This window comes from Ceratotherium simum, chromosome 24 (assembly GCF_057802395.1).
Source record: "Ceratotherium simum simum isolate JZ-2026a chromosome 24, ASM5780239v1, whole genome shotgun sequence".
Taxonomy (NCBI): domain Eukaryota; kingdom Metazoa; phylum Chordata; class Mammalia; order Perissodactyla; family Rhinocerotidae; genus Ceratotherium; species Ceratotherium simum.
The window spans coordinates 28,102,862-28,123,336 of NC_141923.1; the positions used below are offsets into that span (position 1 = coordinate 28,102,862).

The 20,475-nt window shown below is 43.4% G+C and overlaps 1 protein-coding gene across 2 annotated transcripts in view; it reads right to left on the bottom strand.

The window, feature by feature from the left end:
• LOC101391063 (choline/ethanolamine transporter FLVCR2-like) overlaps positions 1–20,475 on the bottom strand; it is a 51,036-nt gene that overhangs the window by 14,583 nt on the left and 15,978 nt on the right. For both annotated transcript variants that reach the window (XM_014784245.2, XM_087448174.1), the window contains exons 2-3: positions 2,827–2,968; positions 287–421 (exon numbers count right to left, since the gene is read on the bottom strand). In XM_014784245.2, coding sequence (XP_014639731.2) covers positions 287–421; positions 2,827–2,968 — 277 coding nt within the window. The remainder of the gene's footprint in view (positions 1–286; positions 422–2,826; positions 2,969–20,475) is intronic.

A 20,475-nucleotide genomic window follows, 5' to 3' on the forward strand; every position in this document is an offset into this window, starting at 1 on the left:
TAAAAGTGGAAGGTCACTTAATACTGCTTTACAGCAGTGACACTGAGATGAGACTTGAAGGATCAGTGGGCATTTTCAGACAACATGACATGGGAAGGAATGGTTTTCGAGGTCAACTTTACAGAACATGTAAAGGCCCTGAGGCACCGCTGGCTCTTCTGGTCGACCCTAAACAATGACTTTACATACACAATTTGGATTTGGAAAGAGTAAGACCCACAGACACATCAGGCCTCTTGTCTCACATTCCTCGTTAAAGCACTCTCCTGGGCACACCGCACCTTACCATAGGTGATGACAAGCAGCATAAAGTTGAGGTTTTTGAAGAGCCGGATGATGGAGGATGAAGCATCAGGGGATGCCATGGCATAGCTCAGGGATTGGGCCCTGCTGGGGGGATGTTTAGGCTTCTCCTTGAATACTGAAAGGAAAGAAACAGAGAAGTGACTGACAATCCCTGTGGTCCCACCCCTGCAGAGGGGACACACGGACAAGAGCTGGCTCCCTCATCTGAGGAGGAGCTAAGGCTCCAAAAGGAAGTATTAATTCTTCAATTAACTCCTTTACAGCCTCCTCTCTTGAAGCTGCTTCTCATTGTCTGTGGATGAGTGAGTGTTCCTTTGATTACTTTTTCTTAATAGCTTCTGGATGGCTGCAATCACTGGGCCTCCCAGGCAACGTTCAAGGATCAAGGAGTCCCATAATACCCAGAAGGTAACATACCACAGAGCACTGAAAACAGGCAATAGTAACGTATGGATAGAAAGGAAGTGAGGGCTGAGGCTTTGGTATTAGTGAGCCCAGTTAATGGCTCAGCCCCAGAGCTCCTCCCGAGGGGGAAGGGACTGTGTTGCCCACGATTAGCACAGAGCCTGGCACACAGCAGCCAAGAAACATTCCCTGAATAAGTGAAAGGATCTTCTTCTATTGGAAAAACTTCAAGTTCATTCCTAGTTTCTCAAAGTCTGAAGCAGACATCTGCCTCACGAAGAGACAAGAGGATCCTGCAGGAGTAGCCACTCTGATATGAAGGACTGGGGACAGACAATGGAAAACCATTCATTGTACATTCTTTTTTCAATACAACTGGTACAGTCAATTTGACTGCACAGATTGCTATTCAGTTCTCTGGGGGGCAGATCACTTTAACCAGTTGTTTGACTAAACTGGTCATCCAACTGGGTCCAAGCAAGCACCACGTGGCCTCCCCCACATGCCATGAGAACACTCCTGAAAGGTCAATAGGCTATCTCCAGTTAGAGGAAGCTCTGGAAATGAGGTTTACTCTCTTAAATATCAAAGGGGCCCCCACCCAGAAAACCCTCCAGCCCTGACTTCAGAGCCCGGCTTCCTCCTTCTCCGGAAGTAGTCCTGGATGACTTCCCACCACTGGGAACCTCTTGTCCACTATCTTACCTGTCCACCTCCCCTTCAGGGGGAAAGAGCAATGCAAGAGGTTATTTATCTCTGCAACAGCAGGTGTTTGCTCAAGGACTTGGCAACCACAAACCAGAATCCAGATAAGATTTCTCAGTTCTTTACTCAATGAGCTACTATCTGTGCTTGATAATAAAATGCCAAAATGTAGGAACGTCGTATCTCTAGGATTTCAACTGCAAAGAATCAAGCCCTCATCTGCTACAAATATAAGAATTTCAAGCTGGAAACATTATAATTTTAAATGTTAAGTCTAGCTGATTAAGAGGGTCTCGGGCTGGATCGTTCTTTCCTGCTCTCATCCCCAGCTCCACAGCTTCTCAGCCTTCCAGGAACACCAAGTCCCCTTCCAAGATATCCTGCCAGCTTCTGAAGCCATCAGGCAGCCCTTCCGCTGCTTGGATTCCGGGGAGGAAAGGACACAGTGAGACAGTGGTGAGGTACAGATTATAAAACTGACTCTGGAGGTGAGGCCGGCAGGAAGGAAGGAAACATTTACCACACGAGGTGGAACTTTCAGACATTAGGAGGAAAGCTGGTTAACTTTTAAAGATGGGTGACTAATTGACAATGAAAACCTCTAATACACTGTTTCTGGATTTATCACAGCCCGTCATATCACTCAGATGATAAAGGAAGATATAAAATCAACCAGATACCTCAATGATTAAATGTACATGCACATAAAATTAATAGTAGTTATCTGACATTGGTGGTTGGGATTAACTGGTACAAGGCTAAATTAATGATCATTCTTTTCTTTATTCTTTTTTGTATTTTCTAGATTTTTCCATAATGAGCATATATTACTCTTATAATTTAAATAGCATTTAAAAAATGTGGCCCCAGGTATTCTCAGGTGAATCTATGAGAGTATTACTGTTTGTGGTTCAATTCTGCTTTGTTTTGTTCCAGAAATTTAGACTATGGAGTTAGACAAGCTTAGGCTTGAATCCAATCTCTGCCACTTACTAGCTCTCTAACCTTGAATAATTTAGTAACTTGCCTTAAGTCTCCTTTTCCTCTTTGTTAAATGGGAGTGAAAACGGTACCTTCACTCATAGAGTTGTCAAGGATTAGGTGAGATCAGGCATGCTCAGCGGTGCCTATGATACCATAAGTGCTCACTGGGCTTTCATCAAGGAATCAGCAGTCTGCACATGAATTCTGGTGAGGTCGTATTGGGGAACTGGTTAATTACAATTAAACCTTTACTGACCTGTTTTGGTGGCAACTGCTCAGGCTAAAACACTTGAAGACCATCAGAAGCCTGGCCTCCAGTTTCTATAAGTGTCCATGGTATTCTAGGGCTGTGTCCACAAGGTCCCCACCCAAGTCAGCAGAACCTCCTTGCCTCCCAGCCTCCCATCAGTCTACTAGTGACCTTACCAATGATGACAAGGATGAAAAGCAGAGTGGCTACACCTCCTATTATGTAGAACATGATGCTGATGTGGTAGGCAAGCTTCTCCTGGTCATCAATGTTGGGTACCAAAACAGCAGGGACCAAGAATCCAAGCCCAATTCCAAGCTATAGAAGACAGAGACAATCAATCACAGTTAACAATGGCCAAGAGATCACAGCACAAATTTAAAGAGACTCCTAATAAGAAACATAATCCCCAACTTCCAGTCCTTTTTAAGACCCAAACAGGGCCCCCCCACCTTAAACCCCACCTCAAAACACCAGAGAGATCTCTCTTTTGATTGACAACTCAACTCACACACCCCAACCACCCTCATTATCAATACCTATTGAAAAATATTATAGTTGAGGTTCTCAATGCAGACTGACTCTTCTGTAGCTGCAAACTAATGAACAATGGTTCCTATACTCCCATGTCTATGGTAAAGTAAAACAATGTTGATTTTTTCCTTTTTCATGCCACTTAAATTCTTGATTTCACTGAATGCATTACCCTGGAGCTGAGAGACCAGCTGACGGAAAAGATCTACACCCTACAACCCTAAGAACTTGCATTCAGTAAGAGATAGAAGCCTGAAGTTGTTACCACATTTACAAACATGACAGCTTAAGTTCATTGCGTAAATAACTTCATAATTTACAAAGCATCTGTAGTATGAAGTCACACACAATTGTATAAATTTGTGCAGGACATGGGCACATGCAAACTGGCTATAAACACACACACACACACACACATGCACAGACACCAACAAATTAAAACATCTCATGTCTGCATGGAAGTTCAAACTCCAGTGACCTAACAGATAACCTGACTTGCATGTTTCCTAGGTCAGAAATGCCTTGCTTCAGTAGTGACTAGTTGTGATACAACCCGGAAGCCCTTCTGCCACATGTAATACCAAGGCAGAAATTGGGAAATAGCCTGAGAACTCAGGCAAGCCTCAAATCCTAAGAGTGAAGGAAGATGAGTAAATCTTTTGTCTTAAGGTCCCACTTTTCCTTTATTGTATTTCAAAGGACCTGCAGGTGGAGAAAAAATCTGCTTTCATGGCACAGTGTAATGCGGGTTCTAGGTTCTTCTTCCATAAGCATCTTTGCCGCGAGCATTTTCGCTGCAAACATTTTTGCCACATGTCTAATTGGTCGTAAGGCGATTTTGGTATAAAAGATAACATAACTGGTTGACAGTTTGGTTTCAACCGCTTGACACTTTGGTTTCATCTCTCCATTGACACAGTTCTCCCATTTTTATCTTATATAAACCTTAGCTCCACATTTCCCATAGAACTTTGGAACATCTATCAATGAACATGTGACAACACGCCAAGAACAAACAACAGCGTAGAAGGCTTTTCACAACGCAATTCAAAGCTCAGATACAAATATGCATCCTAGCATTTGGAAACTGACACCTCTCAACGAAGGAAGAAATTTTAGTGAAAAAGAAGTGTGATGGATGCTAAACAAAGAGATGAATCAACAAGCAAAACAAAAAAAAAAGTAATACTATGAATGAAAGACTTTGAAGACGAGTGCTTAGATACATCCCACAAAATAAAATCAATTATTTGCACAGTATTGCCGTGAATCTACACACATTTTAAATGTATTCAAATATTTTGTATTTCAAAAAAAGTATTTCTAATTATGTCATTCATTTTTCATGTTTCATTACTGCCCTTTTTAATGTTCCTCTTTTATTTTTTGTGATTTGCATTTTTACAGCAAAACTGTCTTATGGCCAATTAGTTACGCAGTGAAAATGTTTGTGGCAAAGACGTCTACAGCAAAGATGCTTATGGGGAAAAAAGCAGACACGTATAATACCATGCATCAGCTGCCAATCTGCTGACTGTGTTGATTGGTTTTCCAGCCTGTCAATTATACACACTCAGCATGGTCACTGGTGGTTCTCAGCTCTGAAATATTCACAACACAAAAGTCATCATCGACAGGCTCAGTACAGGGTTCTTCCAATGTACGCCAGTATATAATCAATAAAGCTAACAGATCTTTAAAGCATCTACTACATGAAAAGTATTCTGCTAGATGTTTTAGGAGGTACCAAGATGTATATGGCAGGGTTCCTGCCTTCAAGGAGCTTTATAATCTAGTGGGGGCAGGGAGCATTTAAAACAAAGATACAAACGATAACACAAACGGGGATACTTGTGGGTTGCAAATATAGAATGTTATAGTTTCAGAGTTCCTTTGTCATCCTCTACTACAACCCGATTATTTGAGGGACAAACAGAGGCTACATGAGGTTAAGATCTAGAGATGAAGTGACTTGTTCAGGTCACATGGAGTTCTAGCACAGTTGAGGTGAGAAAACAGATAACCTGGCTTCTCAGGCCAGTGCCTCCTCCACTGGGCCTGGCCTGGTTCCTCCAGGACCAAGAGCCTTGAGAAAGGCCCAAGTGAGCATGCTTCTCCAGAAGAGAAGATACTTCATGTCCTCAGAGCTTTATCCTTTCCTCAGTGACAGTGATTTGTCAGAGTCAAGTCCGGCTTCTTAAATGCTGATATCCAAGACCCTGAGGGTAAAAACCAGCCATAGACAGAGGGGCAAACATAACTTTCATAGCTGGGAACATGGGCCCACTGTAGGTCTTAGCTGGCCTTAGCCTAAGCACTTCAGAGTTGGAGATCTAGAAGTTGAATAGAATCCCCAGGGTCCCTTTGGCAAGAATGACGGAAGATATGGGACATCACCCAAGGCTCTGTCATTCTTTCATTCCCAAAGGACCCTGACATAGGATAACCTAATCCCCAGGAGTCTTCTGCCGTGAGAATAAGTCCTCCCAGCCGGTTGTACACTACATGCCCTACCCCTCAGATGCCATACTCCATTCTCCGCCTACACACTAATGCTGAGTGAGTGCCATTCCACCTCAACTCGAGCACTGAAGCCTTCTCCAGCCAGCAGGATGGAGCAGCCAGCCACAGGGACTTGTGCTAACCCTGGTCAGAGAGCGACACTGTCTCACAGTGACCTTTCTCCAGGAGGAAATTCGCCCTGGAGGTACTTTCATGTCCAGTGTGGAAAACAAAACACAGAGATTAGACTGGAAACTGCTGCCTCTTTCTTTTTCCAAGACATATTTTTTCCTGCTTCTTGAGAGCTGTGTTCAGTGAGAGTGTACAGCTGTATTCCAGCTCCTGTTTCCTAAGTCTGCCCCTTAGTAGGTACTTAGTCATGTTGGCCGGCTGGACAGATGGATGGACGTACATTGGTGGAAAATCTTGTCTACACAAAGCTGGCAATATCACACAGGTCTGCCCATTAGGGTACATGTTATGTCTACAAACCACACTGTAGAAACCACTGTGAAGTGATAAGGAAAAAAATGTGTACAGGCGAGAGTTGGGTGAGGGTAGGATGGGCAACCATTTCCTGAGCATCTACTATGCACCGAGTATCTAATATAATTTATCTTCTTCATTTAACCCAAGAAACTTTACAACAAAGACAAAACTGAGAAAAACTGATGATCAGCACCCTGCCCAAGGTTACAGAGGCAGCTAGCAGAAGAGCTGAGCCCCTAAACCAGTTCTGTCTGACTCCAGAACCTGAGCTCAACTCCTGCTTCCCATGAAATATTGGTGTGATACTAGTCAACACATAAGCCTATATTTTCACCCATTTGAGTTCTGTCAAGCACTCAATAGGACATCACTTTGGTAAAAATCAGAGATCTGCAGCACAAGTCAGTACAAGATTAATTCCAAGAGGGTAATGTCAGCATTATGGCGGAGTGAGCTGTTACCTTAGTCTCTTCCCCCTAAGATACAACCAAACAGGCATTCATTGACCAACAAAGGATTCCCTACAAAGAACAATAGGACGTCTGAGAGATCCACACAGCCATACATATGAAAGTGGGGGTACTAGATCCCTGGGAAGCAGTGGAAGAAGGTAAGCGGATCCAGTCCCCCTCCCCAATGGAAATGATCCAGGTCACGTGTCCTCATGCAGCAGCTGGTGCAGAAGGGTAAGAGAGGCAGGGGAGCAGGCAGGCATGTGCATGAATGCTTTCACTTTCAGAGTTGCAGTTCAGCCCGTGGGAACGCTCCACACGAAGTGGCACCACTCAGCCACTGTGTGGGCACCCCCACCAAGAGCAGCAGCCCAGGCATGCCACCTGTGAGCACAGAGTGGGCCCGCGTGCATGAAAGAACACCCCCTCCCCTCCGACCTAGTGCGCCAGCTCTGCCGATCCCTGGCCAAGGCAGCAGTTCCTTACCAGAGTGCCTGTGCACACATGTGTGACCTGCCAAGTGGCTGTGGCCAGTGGGCAAACACAGATGAACCCTTCTGGCACAACTTCTAGCAGATGTGCAGAGTGTTCAGAAAACACAGCTCCTGCCCCTTCCCATAGAGGTAGTAGGTAGAATCTGTGAGCTGATACTATCACTATGCACTGGTAAAGGATCATTTCATCAAACACCATGAAGAAGTACATTAACATCCCAGAACAAGAAGGAAAATGACAAGTCTCCAAAACCCATCCTGAACTCACAGTAATTTATAATCTAAATGACACAGAATTCAAAATAATAGTCATAAAGAAACTCAGTGAGTTACAAGAAAACTCAGGAATACAGTTCAATGAACTCAGGAATAAAATTAATGAGCACAAGGAATTCTTCACCAATGAGACTGAAACTCTAAAAAAAAAAGCAAACAGAAATTCTGGAGATGAAGAACACAAAAAATGAGATAAAAACAATCTAGAAATCTTAAAAAACAGAGTTGATATTATGGAGTACAGAATTAGTAATTTAGAGCACAGAAATATAGAAATGCTTCAGGTGGAGGAGGAGAGAAAACTAAGACTTAAAAAAAATGAAGAAATTCTTCAAGAAATATCCAACTCAATTAGGAAATGCAACATAAGGATTATAGGTATTCCAGAGGGAGAGGAGAGGGAGAAAGGAGCAGAGAGCTTGTTCAAAGAAATAATATCTGAGAGCTTCCCAAACCTGGGGAAAGAAGTGGACTTACGAGTATATGAAGCCAATAGAACTCTTAATTACATCAATGCAAAAAGACCTTCTCCAAAGCATATAACAGTAAAACTGGCAAAAGTCAATAACAGGGGCCGGCCCCATGGCTTAGCAGTTAAGTGTGCATGCTCTGCTACTGGCAGTCCGGGTTCGGATCCTGGGCGCACACAGACGCACTGTTTGTCCGGCCACGCTGAGGCGGCGTCCCACATACAGCAAGTAGAAGGATGTGCAACTATGACATGCAACTATCTACTGGGGATTTGGGGAGAAAAAGGGAAAAAAAGGAGGAAGATTGGCAATAGCTGTTAGCTCAGGGCTGGTCTTCCTCAGCAAAAAGAGAAGGATTGGCATGGATGTTAGCTCAGGGCTGATCTTCCTCACACACACACACAAAAAAAAGTCAATGACAAAGACAAAATATTAGGGGCAGTAAGGCAGAAGAGAATAACCTACAAAGGAACCCCGATTAGGCTTTCAGTGGATTTCTCAGCAGAAACCTTACAGGCTAGGAGAGATTGAAATGATATATTCAAAATACTGAAAGATAAAAACTTTCAGCCAAGAATACTACATCCAGTGAAGCTATGATTCAGATATGATGGAGAAATGAAAGCTTTCCCAGATAAACAAAAGCTGAGGGAGTTCATTGCCACTAGACCTCCCTAATAAGAAATGATCAATGATGTCCCCATACCTGAAACAAAAAGGCAAAGGTTTGCAAAGACTTGAGCAAGCAGATAAATAGACAAAAATCAGAAAAATTGCAGCTCTCTATCAGAACAGGTTAGCAAACACTTAATTATAACGTAACAGACAAAGGGAAGGCAAGTATCAAAAATAAGTATAAACACTTCATTTTAATCACAAAATAACAACACAAAACAGAATAACTTCTGACAACAATAACTTAGAAGGGGAAGAGGAAAAGGATGGAACATGCTTAGGCTAATGGAGATAAGAGGCTATCAGAAAATGGACTATCTCATCTGTGAGATGTTTTATACAAACCTCATGGTAACCACTAAACAAAAAATCAGAGCAGAGACATAATACATAAATAAAGAGAAAACTGAGAAAACCATCACAGAAAACCACCAAACTGAAATGGCAGTCAGAAATACATAGGAAGAGGAAAAGGGAAATATAGAACAACTGGAAAACAAGAGACAAAGTGGCAGTATTAAGCCCTCCTATATTAGCAATCAAGCTAAATGTAAATGGACTGAATTCTCCAATAAAAAGACAAAGAGTGGCTGGATGGATTAAAATACAAGACCCAACAATATGCTGCCTCCAGGAAACACATCTCAGCTCTAAAGAAAAACATAGGCTCAGAGCTCACAGTGAAGGGATGGAAGACAATACTCCAAGCAACTGGCAAGAAAAAGAAAGCAGATGATGTCATACTTACATCAGAAAAAGCAGACTTCAAGATAAAAAAGCAATGAGCGATGAAGAAGGGCAGAATATAATGATAAAAGGGACATTCCACAAAGAGGACATAACACTTATGAATATATATGCATTTAACACAGGAGCACCAAAGTATATAATGCAACTATTAACAGATCTGAAGGGAGAAACTGACAGTAAGACAATAATAGTAGGGGACCTCAACACCCCACTTACATCAATGGATAGATCATCCAGACAGAAAGTCAAAAAGGCAACAGTGGCCTTAACTGAAATACTAGACTAGAAGGACTTAATAGATATATATAGAACATTCCATCCCAAAACAGCACAATACACATTCTTCTCAAGTGCACATGGAACATTCTCAAAGATAGACCATATGTTGGGAAACAAGGTAAGCCTCAATAAATTTAAGATGATTGAAATCATATCAAGCATCTTTTCTGTCCACAATGCCATAAAGATTGAAATCAACTACAAGAAAAAAGCTGAGAAAGTCACAAATATGTGGAGACTAAACAACATGCTACTGAACAACCACTGGATCAATGAAGAAATCAAAGGAGAAATAAAAAAATACCTGGAGACAAATGAAAATGAAAATAAATCATACCAACCCTTAAGGGAAGTAGCAAAAGTGGTTCTAAGAGAGAAATTCATAGCAATACAGGCCCACCTCAACAAACAAGAAAAATCTCAAATAAGTCATCTTAAACTACACATAATAGAACTAGAAAAAGAAGAACAAACAAAGCCAAAGTCAGCAGAAGGAAGGAAATAATAAAAATTAGAGCAGAAATAAATGAAATACAGACCAAAAAACAATAGAAATGATCAATGAAACTAAAAGCTGGTTCTTTGAGAAAACAAACAAAATTGACACACCCTTACCCAGACTCACTAAGAAAAAAAGAGAGAAGACTCAAACAAATGAAATTAGAAATGAAAGAGGAGAAATTACAATGGATACCACAGAAATACAAAGGATTATAAGAGAATAATATGAAAAACTATATGCCCACAAATTGGATAACCTAGAAGAAATGGATAAATTCTTAGACTCATACAACCTCCCAAAACTGAATCAAGAAGAAATAGAGAATCTGAACAGACCAATCAAAAGTAAAGACATTGAAACAGTAATCAAAAACTTCCTCAAAAATGAAAGTCCAAGACCAGATGGCTTCTGTGCAGAATTCTACCAAACATTCAAAGAAGATTTAACACCTATCCTTCTCAAACTATCCAAAAAAATTGAAGAAGATGGGACACTTCCAGGGCCGGCCCCGTGGCGTAGCAGTTAAGTGCGCGCACTCCACTGCTGGTGGCCCAGGTTCGGATCCAGGTGCACACCAACGCACCACTTGTCAGGCTATGCTGTGGTGGCATCCCATATAAAAAAGTGGAGGAAGATGGCCATAGATGTTAGCCCAGGGCCAGTCTTCCTCAGCAAAACGAGGAGGATTGGCAAAGATGTTAGCTTAGGGCTAATCTTCCTCACAAAAAAAGAAGAAGAAGAAGAAGAAGAAGAAGATAGGACACTTCCTAACTCATTCTATGAGGCCAACATTACCCTGATACCAAAACCAGGCAAGGACAGCAAAAGAAGGAAAATCACAAGCCAACATTGCTGATGAACAGAGGCAAAAATCCTCAACAAAATATTGGCAAACCGAATACAATAATACATGAAAAGGATCATGCACCATGATCAAGTGGGATTTATACTAGAGATGCAGGGATGGTTCAACACCTGCCAATCAATCAATGTGATACACCACATGAACAAAATGAGGAACAAAACTACATGATCATCTCAATAGATGCAGAGAAAGTATTTGATAAGATCCAATATCCATTTATGATAAAAACTCTCAATAAATGGGTATAGAAGGAAATTACCTCAAGATAATAAAGGTCATATATGACAAACCCACAGCCAACATCATACTTAATGCTGAAAACTGAAAGCCATCCCTCTGAAAACAGGAACGAGACAAGGGTGCCCACTCTCACCACTCCTAATCAACATAATACTAGAGGATTTGGCCAGAGCAATTAGGAAAGAAAAAAAAAATAAAAGATATCAAAATTGGAAAGGAAGAAGTGAAACTCTCACTGTTTGCAGATGACATGATTTTATACACAGAAAACCCTAAAGAATTCACCAGAAAGCTATTAGAAATAATCAACAACTACAGCAAAGTTGCAATGTATAAAATCAACTTAAAAAATCTGTTGCATTTCTATACACTAATAACAAACTAGCAGAAACAGAACTCAAGAATACAATCCCACTTATGATTGCCACAAAAAGAATAAAATATCCAGGAACAAATTTAACCAAGGAGGTGAAAGACCTATGCACTGAAAACAATAAGACATTATAGAAAGAAATCGATGATGACATAAAGAAATGGAAAGATATTCAACACACGTGGATTGGAAGAATAAATGTAGTTAAAATGTCCATACAACCTATAGCCATCTACAGATTCAATGCAATCCCAATCAGAATCCCACGACACCTTGCACAGAAATAGAACAAAGAATTCTAAAAATATATGGATCAACAAAAGACTGCAAATAGCTAAAGCAACCCTGAGAAACAAGAACAAAGCTGGAGGCATCACAATCCTGACTTCAAAATATACTACAAAACTACAGTAATCAAAACAGCATGGTACTAGCACAAAAACAGACATACAGATCAATGGAACAGAATCCAAAGCCCAGAAATACAACCACACATCTACGGACAGCTAATCTTTGACAAAGGAGCCAAGAACATACAATGGAGAAAGGAAAGTCTCTTCAATATACGGTGTTTGGAAAACCAGACAGCCACATGCAAAAGAATGAAAGTAGACCATTATCTTTTGCCATAAACAAAAATTAACTCAAAATGGACTAAAGACTTGAATGTAAGAGCTGAAACCATAAAACTCCTAGAAGAAAATATACGCAGTACACTCTTTGACATCAGTCTTAGCAACATCTTTTCGAATACAATGTCTACACAGGCAAGGGAAACAAAAGAAAAAATAAACAAATGGGATTACATCAGACTAAAAAGCTTCTGCAAGGCAAAGGAAACCATGAACAAAATGAAAAGACAACCCACCAACTGCAAGAAAATATTGGCAAATCATATATCCGACAAGTGGTTAATTTCCAAAGTATATGAAGAACTCATACAACTCAACAACAAAAAACAAACAACCTGATCAAAAAATGGGCATAGGATAGGAACAGACATTTTTCCAAAGAAGATATACAGATGGCCAACAGGCACATGAATAGATGTTCAACATCACTAACTATTAGGGAAATGCAAATCAAAATTACAATGAGATATCACCTTACACCTATCAGAATGGCTATAATTACCAAGACAAAAAATACCAAATGTTCGTGAGGATGTGGAGAAAAGGGAACACTCATACACTGCTAGTGGGAATGCAAACTGGTGCAGCCACTGTGGAAAACAGTATGGAGATTTCTCAAAATATTAAAAATACAGATACCCTATGATCCAGCTATCCCACTACTGGGTATTTATCCAAAGAACTTGAAATCAACAATCCAAACAGATTTATGCACCCCTATGTTCACTGTAGTGTTTCACAACAGCCAAGACATGGAAGCAACCCAAGTGCCCATCAACTGATGAGCGGATGAAGAAGATGTGGGAAATATATACAGCACTCAGCCATAAAAAAAGACAAAATCGTTCCATTTGCAACAACATAGATGGACCCTGAGGGTATTATGTCAAGCGAAATAAGCCAGACCGAGAAAGAAAACACCCCACAATTTCACTCATATGAGGAATATAAACAAATACATGGATAGAGAGAACAGATTAGAGGTTACCAGAGGGGAAGGGGGTACGTGGGTGGGCAAAAGGGGTAAAGGGGCACATATATACAGTGACGGATAAAAATTTAGACTATTGGTGGTGAGCACAATGCAGTCTATACAGAAACTGACAAATAATAATGTACACCTGAAATTACACAATGTTATAAACCATTATGACTTCAATAAATAATTTTTAAAAAAACAAGAACAATAATTACAAATAGTTATTTACATTTATATATGTGTCAACATGATAAAAGTTTCACAACCTACATGTTTATGTAAAAAAAAAGTTTAATTCCAATAGATGGGAGAATGCAGTTCTGGGAGGGTGGCGGTGGCACCTTTCCTGTGCTCACAAAAAACAGAGACACAGGCCATGAACGTAAATGATTAAAAATCACCGCTAACTGGTTTTGACTTGGCTTATGTCCCAGCATATGTTCTAGTTTTATCATCGTCAACAAAGTCAAAGTATAGGCAAAATACACAATACACAGTCAAACCAAGTCAGTCTTAGCTTGTCAGGAATTTGTTGTTGTTGTTAGTGCCATCGAGTCAATTTTGATTCCTAGCGGCCCCGAGGACAGCACAGTGGAAGCCTGCCCCGTCTTTTTATGCCATCCTCTCACCTTCCAGGAGCTGTATCAGACAATGCTCCGCTGCTATTCATAGGGTTTTCATGGCCAATTTTTTCAGAAGTGGGTGACTGGGGGGTCCTTCTTTCTAGTCTGTCTTAGTCTGGAAGATGCACTGAAACCTGCCCACCATGGATGACCCTGCTGGTATTTGAAATACTGGTGACATAGCTTTCAGCATCACAGAGACATGCAGCCGCCACAGTATGACAACTGACTGACTGATGGTCTGGTTCCTTGACCAGGAAACGAACCTGGATCACAGCAGTGAGAGCACCAAATCTTAACCACTAGACCACCAGGGCTGGCCTTCAGAAACTTACTTTTTAAAAATTGCTTTTAAAGTAGAGTTAGGCTCTCTTCATTTTTACATAGTCCATAGCAGTATTTCCCAACCGCGCCTGATGACAAAGGTCACCAGCCCCAGCCCCAACCCCACAGTGATCCCTCAGGTCTGGGGTGGGTCCTGAGTACCTGCATTTTCATCTGCAGGCAATCCTTACCACGCATCCAGGGAGTGGGGGAGACACTGGCCCCCTAACGGCTTCCATGGGGCTCTACTCCCTGCCATTTTCCACTCTGCAGCCAGGGATATCGGGAAAATGTGATTGGAGTATGTCCTATGTGCTGAAATCTCTGTAGTGACCTCCCTTTGCTTTCAAATTAGGGGTAAAAATCCTAGACACACCCACAAAGTTCTGCACATGGGGTCACCTGCCCCTGGTTAACTATTTGCTCCCTGAGACCCTGCCACACTGGCCTCCCTTCTATCTTTCAAATGTCCAAAGTGCCAGAAGACCACAGGGACTCTGCACCAGCTCCTCTGCCCAGACTCGAAAGCCCTCCCTGCTCTGTGTCACCCCGTAAACACAGACATCCTTCAGGCCTAAGCTCAAGTCCCACTTCCTCAGGGAAGCTTTCTCCGGTCCCTCATCTGAGGTCAGGACCCTCACACAGGCAGTTTTATGTCTGTATGATTATTCAATTAACATCTGTCTCCCATCCAGACTATAAGCTCCATGAGGGCAGGGCCCATATTTACCTCTGGAGCCTATCACAGAATAACATGAATCAGTAAAATGTATGGCGCTTTTCACAGAGTATCTCAATGCTCACAGCAACCCCAAAAAGAGAGTCCAGTCATGCCCCAATTTCACAGATGATGAAACTGAAAGGTGAAGTGACCTCCCCAAGGTGACAAACTACAGGTGGCAGAGAGGGAGTCTGAACACACAGCAGTTCTGCATCCAACACCTATGCGCCCAGTCACTACAGTTCACTTCACCCCAAAGGAAGGTGTTCAACAAAAACGTGGTGAATGAAAGGATGGAGGCAGCCTGGGACACTCAATTTCATTTTCCATTTTATTTCTGGTCTTCCCACAAACTCCAGGGTGATACCTAAACACTGATGCAATCTAGCGGTCACGGGCACTGCCAGAGCAAGTGTCACAATTAAAAACACACCTGTGCAGCCTGAGGCCTGTGGGTGACAGGGAGAAGCCATGCTTTGTGTAATGCATTGCTCATCATTCTGGCTCATGCATTTGGCAGAGCAAGAATAAAACCAGGTAACCATTGGGCTGCCTCGGGGATAAAACGCCCACCCCTAACCCATCACACAACCCAACACACAACAGTTATATCGGCTCTGAGACCCACAGAACCACAGTTCTCTAGGATTTCAGGGCCCCCAGGAGCTGGCTCCCTGGCACTGAGGGTCAAAAGTGTCCACTTATTGGGTGGCAGCTTTCTCTACAGCAGAGTCCCTGGGCTTGAAGGCTGAGTCCAAACTTGGTCTCCTTGTGACCTCACTGGAGGCTCACCTTGCTCCTTGAGGAGCTCACATGCATGTTGTTCACTTTAAAATGAACCTCTCACCTTTCCTGCTTTCCAATTCAACGTTCCTTAGAGACATCATCACCCGAATACAGGGGTTAAGGGCTCAGGCTCTGGGGTCAGAGAGACCTGAGTTCAAATCTCAGCTCTACCAGTTACTAGCTGTCTGACCTTGGCAAGTTAATTTATCTCTTTGTGCCTGTTTCCAACTCCACCAAAAAAAGATAATGTCACCTCGTTACAGTATCTAGCTCACAGGGTTGTTCTGAGGACTAAATGAGCTCATGGGAATGGACCATTCAGCAGAATGCTCTACAGCTCCGAGGCTCTCACTCCCCACCTGCAAGCCTGGCTCTGCACCCTGCACACTCGCACACAGCGATGGCAACCGGCAGGAGAGGAGGGGCTACTGGGACTCACCAGACAGGCTTGGTTTATGTATGGCAGTCATGCAACCACCTGCCCCCGGTTCTCCTCCTCCTCCTTCCCCAGCTGCTTCTCCTTCCCTCTGCTCTTCCTCAGTTCTCTCAGTCACCCTTGACTCTGCCCTCTCACGTCCACTCTGTCCCAGACCCTCCCAAGCCCTCCTTAGAAGCCCACTTTGAATCCGCCCCCTCGCCTTCAGGCACCATGATCTCTCTCCACCAGCCCGCACAACGTATTCAGGTGCACGTTCCTCAGAGCTGCACTGCCCACAAAGTCCCCGCTCAAGGACCTTCGAGGAGTCAGCCCTCTCAGAGGGAGGACGGAAGTCCAAACCCCTCAGCCTGCTGTTCCCGGCTTTCTTCACCTACTTTCAAACTACCTTTCCAGTGCACCTCCACCTACTTCCGTCCATGTCACTGGTACTCCAGCCAGACCGGACGATTCACGATGCCAACCTTTTCATCGTCTAGTCTCCACCTTGATCCAAGCAGTTTCCTTGCCTGGAAAGGTCTTCCCCTTTATTATTTTTGTGTGTGTGAGGAAGATCAGCCATGAGCTAACATCCGTGCTAATCCTCCTCTTTTTGCTGAGGAGGACCGGCTCTGAGCTAACATCTATTGCCAATCCTCCTCCTTTTTTTCTTTCCCAAAGCCCCAGTAGATAGTTGTATGTCATAGTTGCACCTCCTTCTAGTTGCTGTATGTGGGATGCGGCCTCAGCATGGCCGGAGAAGCAGTGCGTCGGTGCGCGCCAGGGGTTCCGAACCCGGGCCGCCAGTAGCAGAGCGTGCACAGTTAACTGCTAAGCCACCGGGCCGGCCCTCCCCCTTTACTCTTGCTGAGCCCATCTCAACGTCAGTTCCTTCACTGAGTCTTCCTTGGTTATTGTAGCTAGGCGTCATCTTCTTGCCCCAAACTCCTCTAATCCTTTGGTTTTCAGCCATTTTTCTGACACTAGTCTGGTGCCTGGTAAACAGAAGAGGGCCTACTCAATAGACTGTCGAATGAACGGGCTGCAGTCAACTGGCATGTCAGGAAAACCTCACTTCCCTTCCAGATTAGCTGTGAGCCCAGACCTGGGGAAAGTCGTGGTTGGAAATTTAAACCTAGACAAGGTTCCCAGAGAAAGTCTGCTATTTAACAAACATGATGGAGGGTCCTTTAAAGCCCACTTAAATACTTAACACTTAAAGCCTATCAACCCTTATGAGCAATCTTAAAGCACCCAGCATGAGGCCACCCCCCAAAAGGGTGCTCTTATATGATGGATGACTAGGTACATGTGTGTATCTACACATCTCTGTGTACACTGGCAATGGTCTTACAATCTAAAGAAAAATTGGAAGCTACGGTTCACAGAGCACCACAATTGAGGAAAACTTAAGCTACATAGACAAATCTAAGAAAATATTACTCTATTGAGCATCATTTAAGTCCATACAGAATTTATGAGCACTAAAATACGCTAGTAATGCACTATGCCTAATTTCCATTCTACACAAAAGCATGCCCACACATTCCTGGGGCTGTGTAGCTTGACACTGGCATCTCAGGCGTGGACAGTATGGCCACCAGCAGGGAGGACACCTCTAAAGCTTCGTCTCCCAGGACCAGGCCCACATGAGGAATTATGTGCAACACTCGGAAGTGTCTTCAACACTCATTGCCCGACCCCCATGTGCACTGGAGTGGGCATTTCAACACCACGATGATGGTGCTAGTGAAGCACGTCTGCACACTCCAATACACAATTCTGGTCCTATAAATACCTCCCTCTCTCCTTGGTGACTCACTTAGACGTTGTTTACACCTGCAAGTGAATGACTAACCTGGGCAGAATAATACACAAACAGGGGCCCCATGGTCCCAAACGTAATGGACTAGGTTAGAGTGAAGGCACTCTGCAGGAAAGCCACCTTTGGACTAGTGGAGAAGGCTCCGAGGGGGCGCCTGGGACTGAGTCTGTGGACGCTCCAGAAAGCAGCAAGGACAACAAGGTGGCTGCTAGGGCACTGATACACTGAGGCTGAACAGTTTAACCATGAGATCGAGCCCTCCCCACCTAGGAACGCCAGGCAGTTCCCAGGAAAATGCCATGGTAAGCAATAACGTGCATGCAAAACCTGCTCATTTAACTATATTTTTGAAATCCCCAAATCCAAGCCCTTGGCTTCTTTTGAAAAGGCCAACTCAGGATTAAGGAGGTAGCAGACCTTCAGGAACAAAAAACAATCCAATTGATTTGGGGGAAAATCACTCATGAAAGTGGTTTATGGATTTAAAATGCTAAGCTTAGGTCTCTAAGAACTTGCGAAGCATGGTCACTGCTGGTCAACTCTAGACTTCCTTAGAGCTCCCTCCCCACTCACAGGGTTTGTCCTCAAATCTGTGAGTATGCTGTGGCTTATACTACCTCGACACTCTTGGATTTCCTCAACCTTTAGGGGAAAAGAGGTTAGGGAATTGTAGGAAGCAGCAGCTACCAAAATTAGGGTAGCCTGCAATCATGATTCCTAGGGGAGAGAAGAGTAGTAATAACAGCTGATACGTTGTGTTCACCATGTGGCTGGCACCAGCCTAAGCGCTATACATAAATATATACGCACTCTTTTAATCCCCATTATAATTTGAGGAAAGTGGCTTTTAAGTAGCTTACCCAAGGTCCTACAATAGCGAGTGATAAGGCTGGACTTCAAGCTCAGGCCATCGGTACTAGAGTCTGCACTCTTAACCATCAGGCTGAACGCTCAGGTCACGGCTACTATCCAAACTGGAAAGAAGGAAACTAACACATAATGAACACCTACTATACGTTAGGCAGCGTGCAAAATGATTTTTCTCATGTTATTTCACTTAATCCCTCACAACAACCCCCTAAGTCGGTATTATTATCTCTGGTTTGGTTTTTACAGATGAGAAAACATCAGTACTTTGCCCAAGGTCACCCAGCTTCTAAAGGCAGAACTGAGATTCAAACCCATGTCTACCTGACTCCAAATCCCTTGATGAACAGGGTGAAAGCCACAGAAGTGACCGCCCTCAAAGACCTGACACTTCCTCCAGCCTCATACGCTCGACTCTGTAATTCAAGCACCTCCCCGTCTGTCTAGCTCTTGGATGGAGCAATGTGAGAAGTGTCTCCAGCCACAGTCTGTTTTGTTTACCACGTGGTTACACCCTACAGGATTTCTTGTTCTTATGTAATGCTGAGTTTCAGGTTTTTCCATGTAGAGCGTTGTCTCCCCAACTAGATAGTTAGCACCTTGAGGACAGGGACACTGACTAACATTTCCTGTGTGACCCCTCCCCACACCGCACCCAGCACAATGCCAAGAACAGAGACGGCGCTCGGTAAGTATCTCCTGAATTAAGAAAGGACTTTGAGAATTGTGCAGCTCAAACCTAATTCTAGTATTTCCAGTCTCTTCTATAGCAAACAAGTTGGGTACAGTAGCAGTTTGCTGTCTTCCAAGAGTTTACCACCAAAAGGAAGCAGGTGCAAGGTGGAATGACACAGAGAAGACCTCAAATTTGAGGATCCCCAAGATCAGACATGGAGGCCATTGGAATATAGGCTGATCAGCTTCCCACTCTCAAATCTGCACTCAATATTGATTGAACACCTACTGATACTAAGCACCATACTAAAAGGAGGGGGAGGAGACAACAGGTGTAAGACAAAGAGCTCAGATCACCAGGTTTATAAACTCTCTAATATACCTTGATCTTGACCTACAGCCTTGGTGCTGGGTTTCCTCCTCATCTTTGGGGATGCAAGGTAGCTGAAGAGCAAGGGAACCCTAGGCTGTAAATAGAGAAGATGCTAAGTTTAGGGGAGGGGTCTGAGTTCTACAGGGAAATTTTTTTGATTAAAAAAAAAAGGATGCTGACAAAAGACTTTATTTTTTCAGCTGAGCCTCATACTTCTGCCGGCTTTCAGTCACCAACTCAGGAGGCTGTACCCCTGGGGTACACACACTCCTCCTTTTAAGGGTTGGTGTTCCTCTTGAAATTGTCCCTGTGGTGACATCTGCAGTTCCTCTTGAAATTGTCCCTGTGGTGACATCTGCAAAGGGTCAGTCTAGGTCTACATGAGAGCAGACGTGAAGCCTCCTCTGCCTCCCTTTTCACGAAGAGCCCGCGTCACTGCCGGCTTCACCACTCAAAGGTCCCTCTGTCTGACAGTGTTGTCGGCCAGTGACCACAGGCTCATAGAACTTCCCCAATGACTCAGATGGGAAAGAGAAAAAGCGAGGGGGAATCTCTTGAACCAGCAGGCCGGCCAAGGTGGCAGAATGCAGAGCTCCCTTTCTCCAAGGTTTTCACATTTGAAGTAGGCAAGTGTAAAGCTCCACTGGAATGCTTTGGAATTTCCCACCAATTCTGTCCCAGACGCCGGCACGCAGCAGCCAACA